The 19,209-nt window shown below is 40.8% G+C and overlaps 3 protein-coding genes across 8 annotated transcripts; 1 reads left to right on the top strand and 2 right to left on the bottom strand.

Annotated features, from left to right (window-relative positions):
• Window positions 1–4,317, bottom strand: metap1d (methionyl aminopeptidase type 1D (mitochondrial)). 2 transcript variants are annotated; one of them, XM_025066348.1, is made up of 10 exons: window positions 4,186–4,317; window positions 2,169–2,317; window positions 1,737–1,886; window positions 1,482–1,630; window positions 1,356–1,398; window positions 1,108–1,271; window positions 927–1,024; window positions 501–548; window positions 336–414; window positions 1–130 (listed from the first exon to the last, which is right to left on the bottom strand). In XM_025066348.1, the coding sequence occupies exons 1-10, from the start codon at window positions 4,229–4,231 to the stop codon at window positions 37–39; spliced, it is 1,020 nt and encodes a 339-aa protein (XP_024922116.1). In that variant the 5' UTR covers window positions 4,232–4,317; the 3' UTR covers window positions 1–36. The 2 variants fall into 2 exon arrangements, with proteins under 2 accessions (XP_024922116.1, XP_008331971.1); XM_008333749.2 differs by lacking the exon at window positions 4,186–4,317 and adding an exon at window positions 2,709–2,850.
• On the top strand, window positions 4,115–12,238 carry LOC103395900 (calcium-binding mitochondrial carrier protein Aralar1-like). 2 transcript variants are annotated; one of them, XM_008333748.3, is made up of 18 exons: window positions 4,115–4,218; window positions 4,926–4,979; window positions 6,725–6,870; window positions 7,345–7,460; window positions 7,625–7,764; window positions 7,897–8,043; window positions 8,452–8,590; window positions 8,668–8,761; window positions 8,858–8,942; window positions 9,068–9,149; window positions 9,234–9,392; window positions 9,515–9,567; window positions 9,787–9,867; window positions 9,961–10,101; window positions 10,230–10,368; window positions 10,733–10,891; window positions 10,979–11,069; window positions 11,319–12,238. In XM_008333748.3, the coding sequence occupies exons 1-18, from the start codon at window positions 4,207–4,209 to the stop codon at window positions 11,530–11,532; spliced, it is 2,052 nt and encodes a 683-aa protein (XP_008331970.1). In that variant the 5' UTR covers window positions 4,115–4,206; the 3' UTR covers window positions 11,533–12,238. The 2 variants fall into 2 exon arrangements, with proteins under 2 accessions (XP_008331970.1, XP_024922115.1); XM_025066347.1 differs by lacking the exon at window positions 4,115–4,218 and adding an exon at window positions 4,601–4,741.
• LOC103395899 (cytoplasmic dynein 1 intermediate chain 2-like) lies at window positions 11,868–19,164 on the bottom strand. Of its 4 annotated transcripts, none has more exons than XM_008333743.3 (17): window positions 18,827–19,164; window positions 17,727–17,835; window positions 17,466–17,598; window positions 16,940–17,075; window positions 16,226–16,288; window positions 15,900–16,024; window positions 15,732–15,821; window positions 15,451–15,613; window positions 15,270–15,369; window positions 15,061–15,186; window positions 14,552–14,698; window positions 14,348–14,461; window positions 14,138–14,271; window positions 13,869–14,013; window positions 13,646–13,786; window positions 13,428–13,553; window positions 11,868–13,347 (listed from the first exon to the last, which is right to left on the bottom strand). In XM_008333743.3, exons 2-17 carry the CDS (start codon window positions 17,832–17,834, stop codon window positions 13,246–13,248), a joined length of 1,953 nt encoding a protein of 650 aa, XP_008331965.1. In that variant the 5' UTR covers window position 17,835; window positions 18,827–19,164; the 3' UTR covers window positions 11,868–13,245. The 4 variants fall into 4 exon arrangements, with proteins under 4 accessions (XP_008331965.1, XP_008331967.1, XP_008331968.1 ...); XM_008333745.3 differs by having other exon boundaries at window positions 16,940–17,024; window positions 18,827–18,977; XM_008333746.3 differs by lacking the exon at window positions 16,226–16,288 and having other exon boundaries at window positions 18,827–19,160.
• Window positions 19,165–19,209: the final 45 nt, after the last annotated feature.

Below are 19,209 nucleotides of genomic sequence, written 5' to 3'. Positions count from 1 at the left end.
TTTGTAAAAATTATTTAATGTTTTAAAAGTCCCCCGTCAACTTTTGGTCACATTGTTTTCTTCTGGCAGTTTGGTGAGGATATCCACTCCATCTGATGTGATGACCACCGTATGTTCAAACTGAGCAGATCTGAAGGGAAGTCAAAGAAAAACAGAAACATTAATATTTGAAGCAAGACAGAGGTCTCAAACTCCTGACTTGAGGGCCGCAAACCTCCCATGAGTCAATGTAAATATGAATTAAATTTTGCCCTTGATGTAATACTTATTACATTTATTTTTATTGTTTTCAACAATTAAAATTATTATTTGGTAATTATTTACATTGTATTTACCTCTTATCATCCACCGACACAGCAGTCCATTTGTCCTTGAGGATTCTGAATTCCACTGAACCTTCCATCACTATGGGCTCTGTGGAATAAGAGGCAGCATCAGCGCCACAGTCACGCAGCAGCAGAAGGTTTTTGTTTAAATTCATCTAACTTAACGAATATCACCTATTGTAAAGGCCATCCCTTCCTCCATGGTCATGTCGTTGTCATTCGCTGAAAACAATAAGATTAGACAGAAGCTAGTCAGTAGACAATATATTTTTTTCAATTGAACAATGAATGTATCATCAGACAAGGCCCACTCTATTGCATAAGATACAAGGACATTGTTTGCTTTATGTTTTTAAATCATTTATTTATAATAAATAATATTGTCCTCAACTTATATAGCTGTATGACTTTATGGACAGAATCACTTTTTGCACAGTCTAATCAGCTGTGATCAGGGCTTTATTTGTAAATTGGGAAGTCCCAGACCTCATGATGACAACACTTAAAATACACGATTAATAATATATCTCAGAAACAGAGTTGTCTAGGACAACAACCCATTGTCTCAGTAGGTCAACAGAACTTTATAGCTGAACTCACCATGGTGCCAAATCTCAGGGTGGCAGTGAAAATGTGTTCCTATCCCATGTCCAATGAAGTACGGCGATACTTCAAAACCACTTTCCTGGGCTATTTTACTAACAACCATCCAGAATGAACATATTGTGAATCAAAATGCGAGTTGCGATTGTGCTACAATATGACTAATACTTGCTTGTACCTTATTGTGTTTCCTATGACACAGAGCGGTGCGCCTGGTCTGCAGACTGCAATGGCCTCATCCCGACAACGTTTGGTCGTCTCTACCAATTGCTGCCCTGTTTCATCCACCTGGCCAATAAGGAAGGTTTCTGAGGTGTCGCCATGGTAACCATCTAAATACACCTAAGTGGCACATGAAATGTTCAGTCAAGGGACAAGTGTTGTTCCAAATTATAATGTGTCCATGTGTATTTCTAGAAAACTTACAGTTACATCTATGTTGATGATATCTCCGTCTTTGAGTTGTCGACTGCAAAACACATGAATTCAAAAGGTAAGCGTGGTGTACAACGAAAATGGAATTGATGAAAACTGAGGGTACTGGATGGTTACCTGTCAGGAATTCCATGACAGACCACATTGTTCACAGAAGTACAGACTGACTTGGGAAAACCCCCATAGCTAAGAGGGGAAGGGTAGGCGTTGTGTTTGATTATCTCCTGATGCACGATGAGGTCAATTTCATCTGTTGTCATACCAACCTGTAAGTCACAGGTAAAACATGTTTGTTTGATTATTTACTTATACAGTTTTGTTTCTTTTTTTAAAAAAGCAACAACGAACAAAAGACTAAATTGTTTCATTCACCTTCACATTGCTTTCAGCCACTAAAAGAACATGTCTGGCGAGCTGACAGGCTCTGGCCAGTCCTTCGATTTGCTCTTGATCTTTAATTTCGATGTAGTCAGGCCACTCGGGGATCAGTTCAGAGCCAATATAGTCAGGACGCACAATGTGCTAGTGTCAACAAGGAAAAGAATGAGATGTATAAATATGTATTTAAAAAAAAGAAGCAAAATCTACTTTACAAACTGATTATAATCTGTAATAATAATACATAAAATTCATGAAAAGGTGAGCCAATTAATACCTGGTGTGTTAATGATCTTTTAACTATGTTAAAATTACCAGTTTCACATGAAAGCCATTATGAGTGACATTGTTATAGCAAGATTTTGTGACAAAAACAAAATCAGCGTTACATTTTCTAAAGAAGATAGGGTTAGAGTATGTATTTACCTTGGGGACTGGATATGCAGGACTGACATTAGCTGGACGAACTATATTATGGGAATATTTCCATTTCTGCCAGAAAAAGTGGCGATGTTGTTGACTCAGTAGAGCTGTGGGAAGACCACGAGAAACTCTCTGCAGTAAACCTCCAAATCCTATAAAAAATTAAAAGTAATTTTAGATGAATCTACAACTACTATCATTATATTATCTTTTTCAGATGTAGAAATTACAAATTACACAAATTTGTCAAAACACTAAAAGCTTTAGAAAAGACGCCTTCTGAAAGGGGGTGGTCACTTCATCATGCAAAATGTCTAAATTCCATTTTATAATACTACAACACGTAACATAACTGACAATGATGAGGACTGAAAATTAATGACTTATGTCTGCGTTTAATTGTTATGCGTAAAACAAAGTATCTGTTTGATTTTATGAAGTTCCGGTTACATGAGCAGCAACTATTGCTCCCTCTATATTTATGGTTGGAAGAAGCTATGATAAGTTTTCAGCTAGACAACAGTTCTGCATTGAATCACCTACCGGTATTTCGAACAAGTACACAAACACAGGGCGCAGACATTGTTATTGGTGGTCACGTGGTGCAAAGGTAAAGTGACGCAGTGTAGGTTTTTCTTCTTTTCTATTTAGGTAGACCCAACGTCTGACAGTTTCATACTGCCCTCTCCTGGCCAAGTATCTTCCTTACCCGTGCATTTGTTGAGTAGACGGATTATGTAATAATAATAATAATTATTATTATACTGTTGAAGCAGTAGCCATTTGCCTAAATATATTGATCTTTTGACTTCGTTTAATTATTATTAAATAATTATAACTCTTAGTTATTAGATTAGATTAGATCGAACTTTATTGTTTCCATGGGGAAATTGTTGTCGTTATCGAATGTATGGTTGCTAATAGTAACTTTTTTTTAACTATTTCCAATTTATTATTTATTATCTTGTGGGATATCAAGATAATGATTAGCATATTGAGTTGAAACTTACAACTCCTGCAAAAGGGTGGTTCAGGGACATGCGTGGTCACATTCCTAAACATGCAGGTAATCCAAGGATCAGAGAGTGCCTATTCAGCTGACGTGCTCAGACACGCTGCGGTTTTGTTTGGCCTTGAGCATTTTGTGAAATATGACTATTTAATAAAATGCTTAAAATGCTGCAAAAGTCAATTTGACTAGTTCTGTTTTTTAATTTTTAATTACACAATAACACTCAGTCACAAGTCAAGCATGTAAAAACCCTTTTTCTTTGTTTTTGCCAACAGACATGACGTAAGCCATTATTAGAGAACAGAGTGAGAAAAGCCTGCTTTAGTAATCTAGTTCAATCTTGTACCCTAACCTGTACTGCTAGTGATGATAAAGTAGTAACTTTGTAATTTATTTATCAACCATTTAGATCAGGAGTGGTGACATGTAGGTGATATGACTTTATGCATGCAACTAGGGTTCTGCTGCACTGTACTCCATAGATTAGCTGTATGCCTCAACTTTCAATACACGTTATTATGTTTTTAAGGGATATGATTGGATATGCTTATATATGTGTGTGTGTGTGTGTGTAAATATGTTTGCATATATATGTAAACATATTTACACACACACACATATACACACACACACATATATATACACATACACATATCTGTGCTGTATAATGTGTAAACTGTACTTCTTGCTTGAATATGAATAATTCAGCTAAATAACTTTATGAATTTTATGAATGGCAATTTTAGAATAAGAATTTAGAATAAGATTTTTCATGAAGAATTACTTATGAAAACAATTGATAACATTAAATCCCAATGTCTCTTACACGAAATATAATGATATATAATATAAATGAAATATATAATTTATAATAATGAATTTAATTATCCAATGTTGCTATGTTACAGTATGGGTAAAAGAGAGAGCGAGAGAGTGAGAGAGAGAGAGAGAGAGAGAGAGACCTGACTGTCCACGCCTGAGGGCGTGCTCTACGCCCCACTCACTCACTCTGCGTGACGTCAAACCAGCATGGCGGCCAAGGTGACTTCGGCATCGCTTTTTCTACGACCCTCAAACATCTTCTTAAACATGTCCGCTTTTATTCTGCCTGTTTTCTTCCGCGACAATGTTAGAAACGAGAGTCCCTGGCTGTGTGCGAACCGCGGGCGTTTGAAAGCTCTGTTCTCGGATGTTGTAGCATCTTCTCCCGAGCTAGCAGCCGCCCCACTACGGCTGCTGGCCTTCGGACATCCACAACCTCCAAGTTATCAGTGTAATGTTATACAGCTGCAGGCACCGCTCAAGATAAGATAACAGCTCTGACCTTAACCGAACCAACAGACCAAATTTGTCTGTTTTATCTTTCGTCGTTGCACTGTTGTCCGCGTTCATTTATGAACGCGTCCTTGTCTCGGGTTGTGTCCTCTTCCTCCGTATGTTGCTAAGCGCACTCGGGTTGTATCGTTTGTCTAATTTTGCCTTTTTGTCGCTAATTACTCGTTATCTTTAACTCCATCATCATCATGGTCGTCGTTGTTGACCGGGATGTGTTGTTTTTGAAGAGGTTTGTGGGTGTTTCCTGTCTCCTTGTCTCATCTTTCACGTTCAAAACAGTGGACGTGGCAAGGAGACACAAAACCCTGTTCACTTTCTGTTTCCCCTCGTTATATGTTGTGGAGTTAATGTCATACTTCGTGAAAACTTTAGCTTCGTCCAGAAATGTCAACATTCTGTGTTTCATTTTTTAGGTGCAGTCAACAAAACGTGGGGACCCAAGTGAGCTGAAAGGAATTTTCCAGAGGGTAAGTGTGTTGTTTTGGTTTTACATTTAAGTTTACATAGTGTACCAGTATGACTGGCTGTTTGTCAAAGATGACAATATTGAAACTGGTGTATTAGTGGAAATCAGCTGGTCCCAAGACTTTTGGTTTTTCAGCTTGTAAGATTGTGTCATGGGGTTTAAATTATAGCATTAGCTACAGTTGGCTGCTACAGGCCAAATTACAGAAAAGAACTTAAAGAGCAACGACTGAGGATCAGCTAACACTGTAGCTGTGTTTGATATATACATGCTCAACATTTTAAACAATCCAAATACAATAGTACAATTCTACTGTTTATATCTGATGTGTGTCACGTGCACAGTCCTAAAAAAATCCCCCCGAAATAGGAGAAGCAGTGGTTTTCCTGCAGCACAAAACGAACACGCCTGTACTTGCACAATATATGTCACATTTGGAGAGCAGAGACACTGGCTTACTCCGATACATGTAAGCTAATGTGAATAACAATCTGCATACCTCAGCCTCCACACCAAAATAGAGGCTGTGTTTTGAAATCTTAACACAAGAGCCTGAGTCTATTTGGCTTTAAATTTAAATTATTTCTGCTCACAAAACCTAGGTGTCATTACAACTGTTCTTTACTCCCAAAGGATAGCTGTTTGTGTGCACTCAAATAAAAGGAATGCCCAAAATGTAACAATATAATCAAATACTCTATTACTCTTCTTCCTTTTTGTTGATTGAATAGCAGATACTTCACTACACAGTTTACAAACATGTTGTTAACACTGTATCGAGTATGAGTAGCTTTCTGCTAGATTATTTTCCCTGAGAGATTTTACTTTCAGATATAAAAGACAGAATCTTTTTTTAAACCTAAACACACATCTGAACTGCTCAGAATCTGGAGTGAATGTTGCTAAAAATAGCCTTGAGATCAGATATTTTGGGTTCAAATGTTCCCTTTAGACCCATCGCAATCCACAGTCTTGTTTGTTCTTGTTTTTAATAATACCAGTTAGATCAGGAGTGGTCTAACTGTGAGGTCAACTGGCATCACTGTCAAGTTTCTCTGCTTGCTGTCGTTTTTGTCAATATTTTAATGTTAGTTTTGCTGAAAATAGCTTCCAAACGAGGGAACCTTTTGCCCAATGTCCTCTGCGTGGGCTGTTTGTGATCAGCCTGCTGTCATGTGGGCCGTTCACTGTTGGTCTGCTGACACACGCAGGTCAAACAGCTGAGGAAAACATGGTGCAATGTGCTCACGTGCTTAGTCATGGATGCAGTGTCTGAATTGAATGAGTGACTTTAATTGTTCAGCTGTGTCATTGGTGTAACCTACACGTTTAGGAAATCATTTGCAGCACAGCTGTTAGCTGTATGTGTATAGCTAGCCATACACATACAGGGAAAAAAATCACTCTATTGCTTCTGGTGTTGGACAGTTATATGAATTAAATGCATGTAAAGGGTTATTGTCCTACTGCAAGTCACTGTGGTTAGAAATTCTGTTAAAAATCACCTGTTAAAAATTATTATTATCAATTACAGGTTTCATACTGTATATTACTTCAAACATGAAATAAAGCTCAGGACTGTACCACCAAAGAAAAGGTCGCTCTGAGGGTGTATAAAGCTGTAAGCGTCTAATTTAAAGCCGTGCTTATGAGGAGGATTAACTCTGAGTCATGTTATGTCACGTAAAAATGTTGCTTCTTTGAAGGCTGACGTCACGATGTTTTCTGTTTCCTTGTTCCTCCTAGTACGCCACCATAGTAGACAAGGATGGAGAGAAGTTTATGACCCCCGGAGACTTTGTCCAGGGCTATCTGGGATTACACACTCAGATCCACCACAACCCCAAAACTGTACAACTCATTGCTGCTGTAGCGGACACCACAAAGGACGGGTGTGTAATGACAAAGAAGCTTATCAATAATTAACAGTTTATGGAGCCAGACATGATTGTTATCTATCTTTATCTCCGTGTGATGAGAAGGCATTCAGTGAAACCCAGACTGTTGGATTTTACAGACAAACCCAACCTCACATCAGTGCAAGATTAATTATGTCGAAGTAGACATGTGATTATGACATGCTCTTTTACATGAAACATAAATGACATAAAATGTCAAAGTATTTGTTAGTACCTCCTCAAAAGTATAACAGAATTTTCTGTTAATGTTGTAGTAGTTGTAGTTATGCAGCATCCTTGTAGATAAACATAACACTGTACTGTTTTTAGTGTAACATCACACATAGCTTTATGGTTTATGTTTGTTGGAAATCATTGCATATTGTACCTTTAGGGTTTCTTTGAACCACCTCCTGACTTGCCTTGACAACATGTGTCTCTGTTTCCTTGTCTCACCCACCATTGCAGGCTCATCTCTTTCCAGGAGTTCCTTGCATTCGAGTCGGTGTTGTGTGCACCTGATGCTCTCTTCATCGTTGCCTTCCAGCTTTTTGACAAGAACGGAACAGGCTCCGTTTCCTTTGGTATGAGTCTTAAAATTCTATGTGCTCGCCTGAATATTTACGCACAGTCCCGTTTTCCTGCCCTTGGTCTGAAAGGAGGATTGTCCTAATGTGTTGTTAATCAGATTTGTTTTAAGCATTCAGTTCACATGAACAGATTTACATAATCACCATTGTTATTGCAGAAAATGTGCGAGACATTTTCAGCCAGACCACTGTACACCATCATATCCCCTTCAACTGGGACTGCGAGTTCATCCGCCTGCACTTTGGGCACGACCGCAAGAAATGCCTCAGCTATCTTGAGTTCACCCAGTTCCTGCAGGTATGTGGTGTGGACAGTGCACGGACAAACACACACACACACACACACACACACACACACATACACTGACACCCTTGCCATTCAGTGATGACTATTTTTAAATTCATCCTTGTGGTGTTGTATTTCTTTTAGGAGTTGCAGCTGGAGCACGCACGCCAGGCATTTGCTCAAAAGGACAAAGGAAAGAATGGGGTCATTTCTGCCATGGACTTCAGCGACATCATGGCCACCATCAGACACCACATACTCACACCTTTTGTGGAGGAAAACCTTGTTTCTGTGAGTTCTCAAGCTCATAATTTTAAAGATTTCCGACTGCTAAAATGTGGACTTTTCATATGAAATCTGAAAATGTTACCTTTACCCGCGTCCCAGTCAGTGAGAAATTTATAACAGACAAATAGAGGAGAGAAAACTGAGCAGAATGAATTAGAAACAAACAGACTGAGCTGTAAGAATATGGAAACAGATAAAAATTAAATAAATAGCAGGGATTTACAATACTATCTGTTAATTGCTTCTGGCTCGTCCATCAATTCTTCATCACATGTGGACTAAATGGAACGGTTATAGCCATAAACATTTGCTCATATTTTACTGTACATATGAATAGATGCTGAATGAAAGTTACCAAAAGTCAAGAATATATTGTTTCTCACTTGCATTTTTCTGTTTTTGTTCTCCCAGGCTGCAGGAGGCAGCACCTCCCACATGGTCAGTTTCTCCTATTTTAATGCTTTTAACTCCCTTCTTAATAACATGGAGCTGATCCGTAAGATCTACAGCACTCTGGCTGGCACACGGAAGGACACACTGGTGACCAAAGGTACACAGAACGTTGCTGTATCGCGGTGCTGTGCTCTGCATCTGTTGGTTTATCATTCCTCCCTTGTCTCTCCACAGAGGAGTTTGTTCACGCTGCTAACAAGTTTGGTCAAATCACTCCAATGGAAATTGACATCTTGTACCAGTTGTCAGGCCTTCACTCCCCCTCTGGGTAAAATAAAATTACTTCTCAGTTTAGGTTTTTAGCCTCACCTCAACCTTGGTGATTTTTCTGTTGTTTTGACTAATAATTTCGTTGGTGTCTCAGGCGCCTGAACCTGTCTGACATTGAGAGGATAGCACCGTTAGAGGAAGGAGCTCTTCCACATCACCTGGCTGAAAGTCAGAAACACGTGAGTTTATTGTACAGTGCTTTTTGCCTACTCAGCGACATCATTGAAATTTGACCATGTGCTGTAATAACAGTACTGTGACATCATTACATTTTTTTAATGTATTTCATGTTTTTGGTTGACAGACCCGTGGAGATGGCTCCAGGCCTGTGTGGCTCCAAATTGCAGAGTCAGCATACAGGTTTACTCTGGGCTCCATCGCCGGAGGTGAGTCCCACTGAGGTCTGAGACAGCTTTACATCTCATGAGTTCAAAACATTTTTTAACTCAAACTTGTTTGTGTTCATAAAGCTACGGGAGCAACGGCGGTGTATCCAATCGACTTGGTAAAGACTCGAATGCAGAACCAAAGGTCCACAGGATCCTTTGTTGGGGAGCTGATGTACAAAAACAGCTTTGACTGTGCGAAAAAGGTCCTCCGCTATGAGGGTTTCTTTGGCTTTTACCGAGGTGAGAGGCTGAAAAATTGCACAAATATATGAATGAATTACTTTTGACAACCCTAAAGTTTCTGAACTAATTAATAAGATCCACACTAAACCTAACCACATAATCTCCACAATGCCTCACAGGTCTGGTTCCTCAGCTTATAGGCGTGGCACCTGAGAAAGCCATCAAACTAACAGTGAGTACAGACCTGCATGACATTAGTTTTCCTCCACTCCTTAGTGAATGCACACACAAACGTGTTCTGGTCGTCACTGCACTCGCACAATAACATAAAACAGGAGATGGAAATGAATGAACGCCAAAGTACAACAATGTACATTTATACACATACTGGATGATGCAGACCCTACTCCGTACCCTGTTGTCTCACAGCTGCTTTGTTTGCATCCAAAAGGTCAATGACTTTGTCAGAGACAAGTTCACTGAAAAAGACGACTCCATTCCTTTAATGGCTGAGATTCTGGCTGGAGGTTGTGTAAGTAGGAAGTCACTCGTTCTACTGTGGATGCTCTTTTACTACTGCTGCAAAGGTGTGATTCTACTCTGTAAATACTTTTTTTTATTTCAGGCTGGAGGCTCTCAGGTGATCTTCACTAACCCCCTGGAGATTGTGAAAATCCGCCTACAGGTGGCAGGTGAGATCACAACTGGACCTCGAGTCAGCGCCCTCAGCGTGGTCCGTGACCTGGGCTTCTTCGGCCTGTACAAGGTGATGGATTTTTTTTCTGTGGCTTTTAGTCACTTTTAATTTGTTCGTCTGTATGAGTGGCTGTCATAGTGTCCTAGACCGGGACTCATGGCATCCCTCTCTGTCCTTTGATTTTTTTTTTTTGGCAGGGGGCTAAAGCTTGTTTCCTGAGAGACATCCCATTCTCAGCAATCTATTTCCCTGTGTACGCTCACATCAAGGCTCAGTTTGCTGACGACCAGGGCAGAGTGGGGCCTCTGCAGCTTCTCTCAGCCGGTGCAATTGCAGGTAACCATGAACCATTTTATTTGTTTAGTTACAGGATAGAATGTGCTAGTATTTTTAGTTATTATCTTTAGTCTTGTTAAACACTAAAGCCAGCCACCGTTCAGTTGAGCTGCTAACCTCAAAGGGCTTTACACCTTTGACATTAAGATACAACTATATTGAAGTCTGATAACTTTATTTCTATAGCACTACGCTATGCTACTTCACTCTATATACCGTGTACTGTACCTTGCTGCTGTCAACACTGTAAATGTCTCCATTGTGGGACCAAGAAAGGATTTCCTAATTCTTAATTAAGTGATATTACTGTATACAACCTGATGCAACAAATTTCTCATCTCATCTCTCTGACTTCATTTCCCAGGTATCCCTGCTGCCTCACTGGTAACTCCTGCCGATGTCGTCAAGACCCGTCTGCAAGTAGCGGCACGGGCGGGACAGACCACCTATACCGGAGTCATTGACTGTTTTAAGAAGATTATGAAAGAGGAAGGATTCAGGGCTCTGTGGAAGGGAGCTGGAGGTTTGTGTGTCTGTTTGTGTGTGTCATGAATCTGAGATTGTTGCTGATTTAAACCATACTAAACCAGGTGTTTCCTCTCTCCAACAGCTCGTATGTGCAGGTCCTCCCCACAGTTTGGTGTGACTCTGGTGACGTATGAGCTCCTGCAGAGATGGTTCTATGTCGACTTTGGTGGACAGTAAGTCGACTCATGTGAAATATGACTCTTACACGATGGTGTTGTGTCATTATTACATAATATTGTCCTAACAATCCGATTTGTAAACACATTCCATCTGACAAAGGTTTGACTGGGTTTGTACAGAGCTATAAAGACACAGCAAATATTAGATTTTTTAAAGTAACCTCCCCCATCTACGTATATTCAAATGCTCCAAACACATTCTACCTCTTACACTATCTTCTATTCCCTCCTCCTTTTCTGCAGTCGTCCAGCAGGATCTGAGCCCATGCCCAAGTCTCGCATCTCAGAGCTTCCACCCATTCACGCGGACCACGTGGGAGGCTACCGTCTGGCCGCGGCCACCTTCGCAGGAGTGGAGAACAAATTCGGCCTGCACCTTCCCAAATTCAAGTCCTCTGGCGTGGTTTCCTTACATCACCCCGTACCGGGCGCAGCTGCACCTGCGAAGACCACCTAGAGGTCTGACATTTCCATATCACCTCCGTCATCTCAATTGTCCTTTTACCAGGAGCCAGGAACTTAGATACACAGGCTTCGACCATCAGCTCAGTTATAACACACATCCGCACACTCCACAAAACGGGGCTTTAACAAACAACACCAACCCCTTAACTCTGTTCACAGTGAGGTTGGACCCACTGGTCCTGTGTCAGTCACTGGTCTGGGCTCAGTGTCACTCAGCAGGGAGAATGACTGTGTTGTATCTGCAGTGACTGTTGGCTCCTGGCATTTTCATGCTTATTTCTCTACAATATTTGTTTGAAGATTCACTCTCATGAGTAGATGATGTGATTTTTTTTTTTTTGTCTTACACTCAATTTGAGCAGGACTTGTTGCGTTGGACAAGGGGAATGAAATGTCAATATCTAGCACGGTGTTGGAGTGGGTTCGGTCCTCAGATGGGCCCCCTACTGTACATATAGTATAACTGCGGTGATAAAAATGTTACGAAACCACGCCAAGTGTAACTGTAGTGTTGTTATGGCCAGTGATGGGCCTTTGGTCCTGGTTTCTGAGAATCACTCTTACTGATGTACAAAAGAAACTTTTAGTGTTTTCTTTAATGAAACCAGAGAAGAGAATTAGGTATTAATAAATTAAATGTATTTCAATTCAGTCATTGTATTTTATTGAAATAAATCATCCATATGGGTTTAATTTTACCAACCAGTCTTGGGAGTTTTATTCCAATGGAAAAGTGTAACCATGGCTTACTTTTAATGGTAAAAGAAATTGCAGTACATATATTCTCTTAAGCAATACTGACAAGTGTTGTATTCATTTTATTACAGTGCTTTTATAATCAGTTTTAGTAATTATGCAAATTTCAACAACACTGAGAATGAAATGTTTCATCATGAGTAAAATACATGGTTTTTAAAAAGAAATCTAGATAAAACCAAAATTTCCTCCTCGTCCCAAAAGGTTACTTCGGACTTAATTAAGTCTTATTTAAATCCTCTGAAGAACAGGATATCATCTTGGACAGGGAAAGACTGTAAAACAACCTTATGTTCAGTTAAACATATATATTTTTAACTGGACTAGTGTCAGTACATTCACACACTTTGCCTGATATAAAACGTGTGTCAATGTTAGGAATCTACTAGTCAAGCTTTTAGTACAAAACGGCATTTGTTTTTAACGATAAACAAAACATTTAAATAAGTGCCAGAATTAGAATAAATATTAAATATAGTGGTTAAAAAGCAGGCAACACACTCGTGCACAGGCCAGGGCTGTTGTTATGTCTGCTTCAGTCGATATGATTCAAATGCTGCCCCAGCCATGTGCACAAGTGTGTGAAGAAAATATTAAAAACACTCCAATGGTAATAAAAAGGTGCAGGTACAAAGGTTTGCATATAGTAAAATAAACTGAGCCGTGGACCAATGATGATCACTTCCCAACTTAAGATGACTTTTACAAATGACATTGACTATTTCTATCAAATGTTTTCCTGGAGACATTTAAAACACATTTACAATTGTCCAAAGACCCTTCTGTTCTATCCATTCTAGTTCTGCGCATCTCCTTGGGCCAGATCTTTTACTGATGTACATGGAAAAAGCTAAAAGCCAGAGGGAACAGAGGTGGTCACCTCAGCCCGTCTCAGGTCACGTGTAGTGTAGAAGTAAACGAGCCATAGTCAGAGTGAAGGTCTGTGACATCACACAATGGCCAGCTCCTCGGCTTCGTCCCTGTTCTCGTTGATCTCCGCCAGCGTCCTGACAAAACGCGTCCACTCGTCGGCCTTGGGGACACAAATTTGCTGCAGGACAGAAGCGGTATTGTCAGACATACAGGTGGGGGCTGGGAGTGGTTTTACACAGTGATGTAATGGCGCCTTACCTCTCCTACATCATAGACCTGGACCTGTCCTTCTGAGTCTCCAGTAGCGATCTCTTTGCCAGTGTGAGCCCATCTCACTCTGTTCAGTGCTGGAGACCCTTCCACACACACACTGGCAGTGGGAACCTAGAAAACACACATCAGACCAAACTGGCCATTAGGAAAGGTATTTGGCAATACTTTGGGTACAGTTCGGAATATATTGTGTTTCTATGTACTTCAGTGTCATTGTTAAGGTTCCACAGGTCCAGACGTCCACTCAGGTCCACACAAGCGAACAGAGCAGGGTGTGTGGGAGACCACATGGTATCATAGACGTAGTCACTGCTGTCATCGAATGAGTAGAGGGGACGATTACTCTGTGTTGAAAAAGAACAAATAGATCAAATAGAGCCGTGCGAATTGTGGGTCGGATCCTTCTGCATGTTTGTGTAAGCTCACCTTAGTACTCCAAAGTTTGATGGTCCAATCGAAGGAGGAGGAGATGAAAAGATGGGAGAAGTCCACTGGTCCACCAGCGCTGTGACAGCTCAGTCCAGTCACTGGACCATGGTGGCCTTCAAACACGTCAGTGATACCTGCCTTACTGTAACACACCAAGAACATCAGTGATCAACGCTGACCCCTGTCGTCTCCCCTCACAGATGTTTCCCGGTGTCTTATCAAACTCAAAACATTTGCTGTGAACACAGAACCTCAAAGGAACTGACCTTCCATGTCGACAGGCGCTGTAGACAGAACCGTCTTCGCTGCCCACGATAAAATTGTTGACATCTCCCAGAGGGAAGGCCATGGAGGTGACAGCTACAGCTTTGCTCTGTTTAAACACCAGCTCCAGACTGTCCTGCAAAGACACATGACAACCTCAGACCCCGACCTAATGACGTGTACAACTGCAGTACTGCTCCACTCTATCCTACCTGTGGCTGTGAGAGCATGTCCAGGCTCCAGGAGCACATCTTACCATCAGTGGAGATGCTGATCAGATTGTTAGCATTTTGGGTTCCCACCACATTCACACAGTAGACAGGGTGCTGGACACAAGAGTGGAGGAAATTAGATAACAAAAATAACCCCAGAATGATTTTAATAAATGTTGAGTTCATGTGCATGTGGTGTATTACTGTGTGTGCTGCTGCAGACAGAGGAGTCCTCTGAACAGGAGTGCGTTTGTTGCTCCTGTTGTCCCACAAGACAATCTGTCCAGAGTATGTCCCACCCACCACCAGGTTGGGATGAAACTTTGCAAAGCCAGCAGACATCACCTCCGACTGTCGGGAAGAACAGGTACATATCAAATATACCAAACTCTAAATCAGTGTTGTGAGATGTTAAACCTACAGTAAGAAGCAGAATTTGTACAGTGTATGTTTAGATTCCTTTGTAACTTTTTAATTTATCTGAAACTTCTTCAGAATATCAAACTTAAGCCCCCAGGCCAAATGCTACTAAGTCAAGTCGTGTGATGATGAGAAATCTATGAGCAGAGACCTACAGCAGCATCACCTCATCAACTCCACCCACCTGACTCATAAACAGTAGTTCTGAACAGAGATATCTGTGTTTGTTGTCTTATTTCTGTTTACTTTATTTAAGTTTAATTTATATGGTAATGGTCAAAATGAAAGCTCACCTGACAGTGGAAGATGTACTCAGGTGTGTTCTTCTTGTACTTCATGTTCCAGACCAGAGCCACTCCATCAGGTTCATAGGGAGCTTCATCGTTGTTGTTATAAGAGGCCACAAGCAGCTCTGGGTACTGAGACACAGTGAGACAGGACATTGTAGAGATTACACAGGACGCCTTACAACGATGAGACATTCTCTCCTCCTCCACCCTACCTGAGGAGACCAGTCCAGACAGGTGACCACTCTGTTTTTAGTCCAACGTTCATCTGCAAACTGTCTGTGCAGAACCAACTTGGCACCCGCCTGCAGGTCACTGGAATTGACAACAGTTATAACAATTAAATATGGTAACGGCTTAAAACACAGCCTTCTTGTTGACTGACTTGTTTCTTACCTGTCCTTGTCCTCCAGATCTCTGCCACTGTAGTCGAAGCAGACGTCCACCTGCTCAGACAGCGCTCTCTCCACATACTTACTGCCACGTTCAAAAAATGACAAAAACTCCTCGGAGTGCATGATCTGCAGCTTCTCCTCTTCTGTCAACTCCTTGGGAGACTCTTTAAAGGGATCAAGCAAATTTCAAAGTGAGAAAAAATACTTTAATACAACTCTCTCTCTAAACTCGCTAAGATAAATACTAAGATAAAATCTAGTTATGATGTTTATCACACTTACCCTCCTCCTGCTGTTCACCCTTGTCATCCATCTCCTCCTGAGTGTCACTCACTGGTTGAGGAGCAGTTATCTCCTCATCCTCCTCCTCATCTAAGAGAGATTTGGTTCAGTTAAAAGAATTAAGCCAAAGCTTATGAGGGAGAAAGGTTAGTTTGCGTCTGTTTTTACCCGCTTTTTGCTCATGTGTGATTGATTCTGTGGGTGTCTGGGTCTCTTTGCAGTAAGACACCATTTCTTTTGGTACAAAGTCCACCTGGGTCATTTTGGACATGCCCAGCCTCACTGCTCCACGTCTACACAGAAAAAGACGTAGCATTATGCATTCAAATACAGGGTTACCGCTGCAGAACTAAACAGAACTACTTAGGGAGGTGACAGAAATATCGATGCACAGAGATGTCGTTAACACATTTGGACAAGTATAAGATGAAAAGCACAAAACTGGTTTAAGCTGACAGACACGCTAAAGGAGAAAGGAGGAGGAGGAGCAGTACCCCATCAGCTCAGAGTCGGAGTGCAGTTGCAGAGTAGAGGGGTCAGGATCCCAGTGCAATGTCCTTACACAGCCAAACCACCAGAGGGAGTTAGTGAGAGAAGGACAGAACAGGAAGGAGGATGGAACCAAGAGGAGAAAAACCAGCAGAAGGTGAGCCAGGAAAGAAGTGTAAATGATCAGAAGTACAGAGAAATGAAGACAGGAAGAGAAGAATAAGAAGGATGTTAATAAACACACTGTACCGTGCAAGAGACAGGACGCATCAAACTTTATCAGATATAATTTTAATGTCAGAAAACACACTTGCATGCATACATAAACAATTTCCGGAAAAGCTGCTATCTACACAATAAATGCCAAAAAAACCTGTGATTTGGTATAACAAACTGCACCATTCTCATTATTCATATTCAATCATTATATTTTCATTACATATATTTTTGGACATTTTTTAATTTGATTTTTCTTATGTAAAAAGTGGCTCAAGATGATGTGACCTGATGGTAAAACGGTTAAATTTTTTCCCAATTAAGTGAGTTGCAAAATTAGATTATGTTCAACAAGTACAATGAGAGAACTTTCTTTTTGCCTAATCAAGGACCAAATGACAGATTTAAGTTTTTAATACTTTTCTCTTAAAGTGTTGCAACTTTTCTAGAAATAGGATTTGAACCCTATCGTCATCTAACTCTCTCTGACATTGCATACAAACCTTGGTCCTGCGTTTCCATCCCCAGAATCTTGGCTTCCTGCGTCACTGCCCACTGACTTGTTGGAGGGAGACATGGGAGCGGGGACTAGGTAGTGAAACAGACACGTATCCTCTGTTACTACCCTGAGGGGCTGAGCTGCGAGTGTGTGTTTGTGTGTTAGTGTGTGAGTCAATGAATAGGTGGGTGAGTGAAGGAGGCAGTTGGGTGAGGAGGAAGGGAGGACGGAGTCAGTTGCATGCAGCCATGAGGACAGAATGTAAAAAGGAAAGACAAAGGGGAGAGAAGAAAGAATGAAAATAAATGGCAGGCAGGTTTCAGGTGTCATGCACAATAACAGTAAACATCATGTAAAGGAGGGAGAGGAAACACAGTGAGTGAGTTCCTGCCAGACGCTGTTAAAACGTTAGGAGGTTAACATTAACGGCATTACAAATTCTTCAAGCACAAAACCTGACCATGATGTGAGATAAGTGAAGTTAAGGAATCAGAAACAGAAACATGCCATCTGTGTGTACAACAGTTTACCATGAGGTATGTCAGGAGTGATGCCAACACTCTGCAGGAGAGCCTCTGCCTCCCTCCTTTTCCTCTCCAGGTCGGAGTCTTCATGGCCGACAGCACCTCCACTTCCTGCCTCAGCTCCACGCCTTAAATCACCCTGCAGACAGCAAAAGGTTGTCACCTAACTGAAAACTGGACTGAGAGCTACTGACCAACTAAAGAGTGCACACTTTTCAGCCTGACATTTAACAAAAACATGTGTAAATGACTGTTTTCTCCACTAACATCCTTTTTCTTCTTTTCTTCTTCTTTTCTTTTCTTCTCCTCTCGAATCTGGGCGATCCTTTGTTTCTTCCTCTCCAGCTCAGCTTTCAGTTCACTTTTGTCAGACATCCTGCAAAACAAGGAACCAAAAATTGAAAAATACAGTGCATACAGTGAATACAACAAACATAAACTTTTCATCTTCTTTGCCTGCTGCCACTTACCAGAACTTACCAGAACTTCATAACAACACTGTCCTAATGGCAAATCTACTGATAATGTATAATTGACATTATGAAAATCACACAGCCTAATGAACATATATATACTAACTTACAGAAAGAAAAGCTGTGTTGTGACAGTGTCTACAGACACAACAGTACTGATGTTTGAGACTCATCTGTGCAGTAGCCCTAAGCGGGTCACGCTAACTGCATGTGTACAACCAGCACTTATTTATGACAATGATCCTCTTTTAGTTCAGTATAACACGGCTGCATTTCAGTGAATGCCATGGTGCATTAAACAATATTATTCGAGGTAAATAGAAACTAATCAAATTAGGAATATGTTCCTATAGAGGAAGAATACTTATGGAGACAGAATTATTTTTGGTGCTTTTCAAGATTCTTAATTGGAACAACAAGGTAATCTTTCCCTTTTGGCACAAATACTCATATTTAACCTTTGGCAGAGGGATGGAAATGATTTAAAAGAGCTCTGCCTACAGTGAAGATCTAATGTTACTAACACTGTTGTGTTTGACACTCGGACAACAAACAAGATGCTACACACCCTTCACTCACTGACAAAACTGAAATTAAATACACACATTATGTATTTTTTTTTACCACACAAACAAAATACGAATATTACTCCACTTTTTAATACTTAAAGGACAGTTCGTTTTTTATAATCCAATTAACGTCTTCAGTGACAGCTAGACAGGCTAGGCGTTAGCATGCTAATCTCCATGGTATCCCTATGGAAGTGAACGGGCCCGTTATTACAACAAGCGACAATAACAATACCATCACACGGCATCGCACAATATTCCCTCTCCCACAGATAGAAGTTTAATGTTTTAAATAGCGGGGATAAGGAGGTTAACAAAACAATACCCGGTGACAGTCGTTAAACGGAAGTGAACAGAGTCCAGTTTAGGGTGCGTTTGTGTCGGCAGGAGGAGGAAGAATGATGGTGGAAAATGTGATGATGCTGGAAGAGACAGGGCTCAGCTGCAGTCTTCTTACTCTGCTGTGGGACTGAGAACTAGGACCGAGAAATACCTCCCCCTGCCGGCAGAAAGCACCACGTTCTGCTGCTTCTGCTAATTAATGTTCATTGTCATTCATTAATGTTCTTGTCTTCCAGGTCTTTTCCGGCCTCAGAAGCTTAAAGGTAATCATCTGGGAAACGTTACAGAAACGGAATTTTAATTGATATAAACTGCCTGTACTACTACGACCTTTGTTACTACTACAACTACACAATTCTACCTTAG

The sequence above is a fragment of the Cynoglossus semilaevis genome, chromosome 20 (genome assembly GCF_000523025.1).
Source record: "Cynoglossus semilaevis isolate Cse_v1.0 chromosome 20, Cse_v1.0, whole genome shotgun sequence".
In the NCBI taxonomy this organism is placed as follows: domain Eukaryota; kingdom Metazoa; phylum Chordata; class Actinopteri; order Pleuronectiformes; family Cynoglossidae; genus Cynoglossus; species Cynoglossus semilaevis.
Note: the sequence above shows the minus strand (reverse complement) of the source record. Positions and strands in the feature narration are given on the sequence as shown.

Bases quoted from the DNA above. Each gene is read 5' to 3' on its own strand.
- LOC103395899 (XM_008333743.3), bottom strand. From the start codon at position 17,834: ATGTCTGACAAAAGTGAACTGAAAGCTGAGCTGGAGAGGAAGAAACAA. The intron at 17,599-17,726 runs GTTAGTGGAGAA...TGCTGTCTGCAG, and splicing joins AAGAAAAGAAGAAAAAGGAT to GGTGATTTAAGGCGTGGAGC. The intron at 14,272-14,347 runs GTAGGATAGAGT...GTGTCTTTGCAG, and splicing joins ACATGCTCTCACAGCCACAG to GACAGTCTGGAGCTGGTGTT.
- metap1d (XM_025066348.1), bottom strand. From the start codon at position 4,231: ATGCCGAAGTCACCTTGGCCGCCATGCTGGTTTGACGTCACGCAGA. The intron at 2,318-4,185 runs GTGAGTGAGTGG...AATTTTTTATAG, and splicing joins CTGGTTTGACGTCACGCAGA to GATTTGGAGGTTTACTGCAG. The intron at 549-926 runs GTGAGTTCAGCT...TATTGTTTTCAG, and splicing joins CCCTGAGATTTGGCACCATG to CGAATGACAACGACATGACC.
- LOC103395900 (XM_008333748.3), top strand. The intron at 9,568-9,786 runs GTGAGTACAGAC...TGCATCCAAAAG, and splicing joins AGAAAGCCATCAAACTAACA to GTCAATGACTTTGTCAGAGA. The intron at 10,102-10,229 runs GTGATGGATTTT...TTTTTTTGGCAG, and splicing joins GCTTCTTCGGCCTGTACAAG to GGGGCTAAAGCTTGTTTCCT.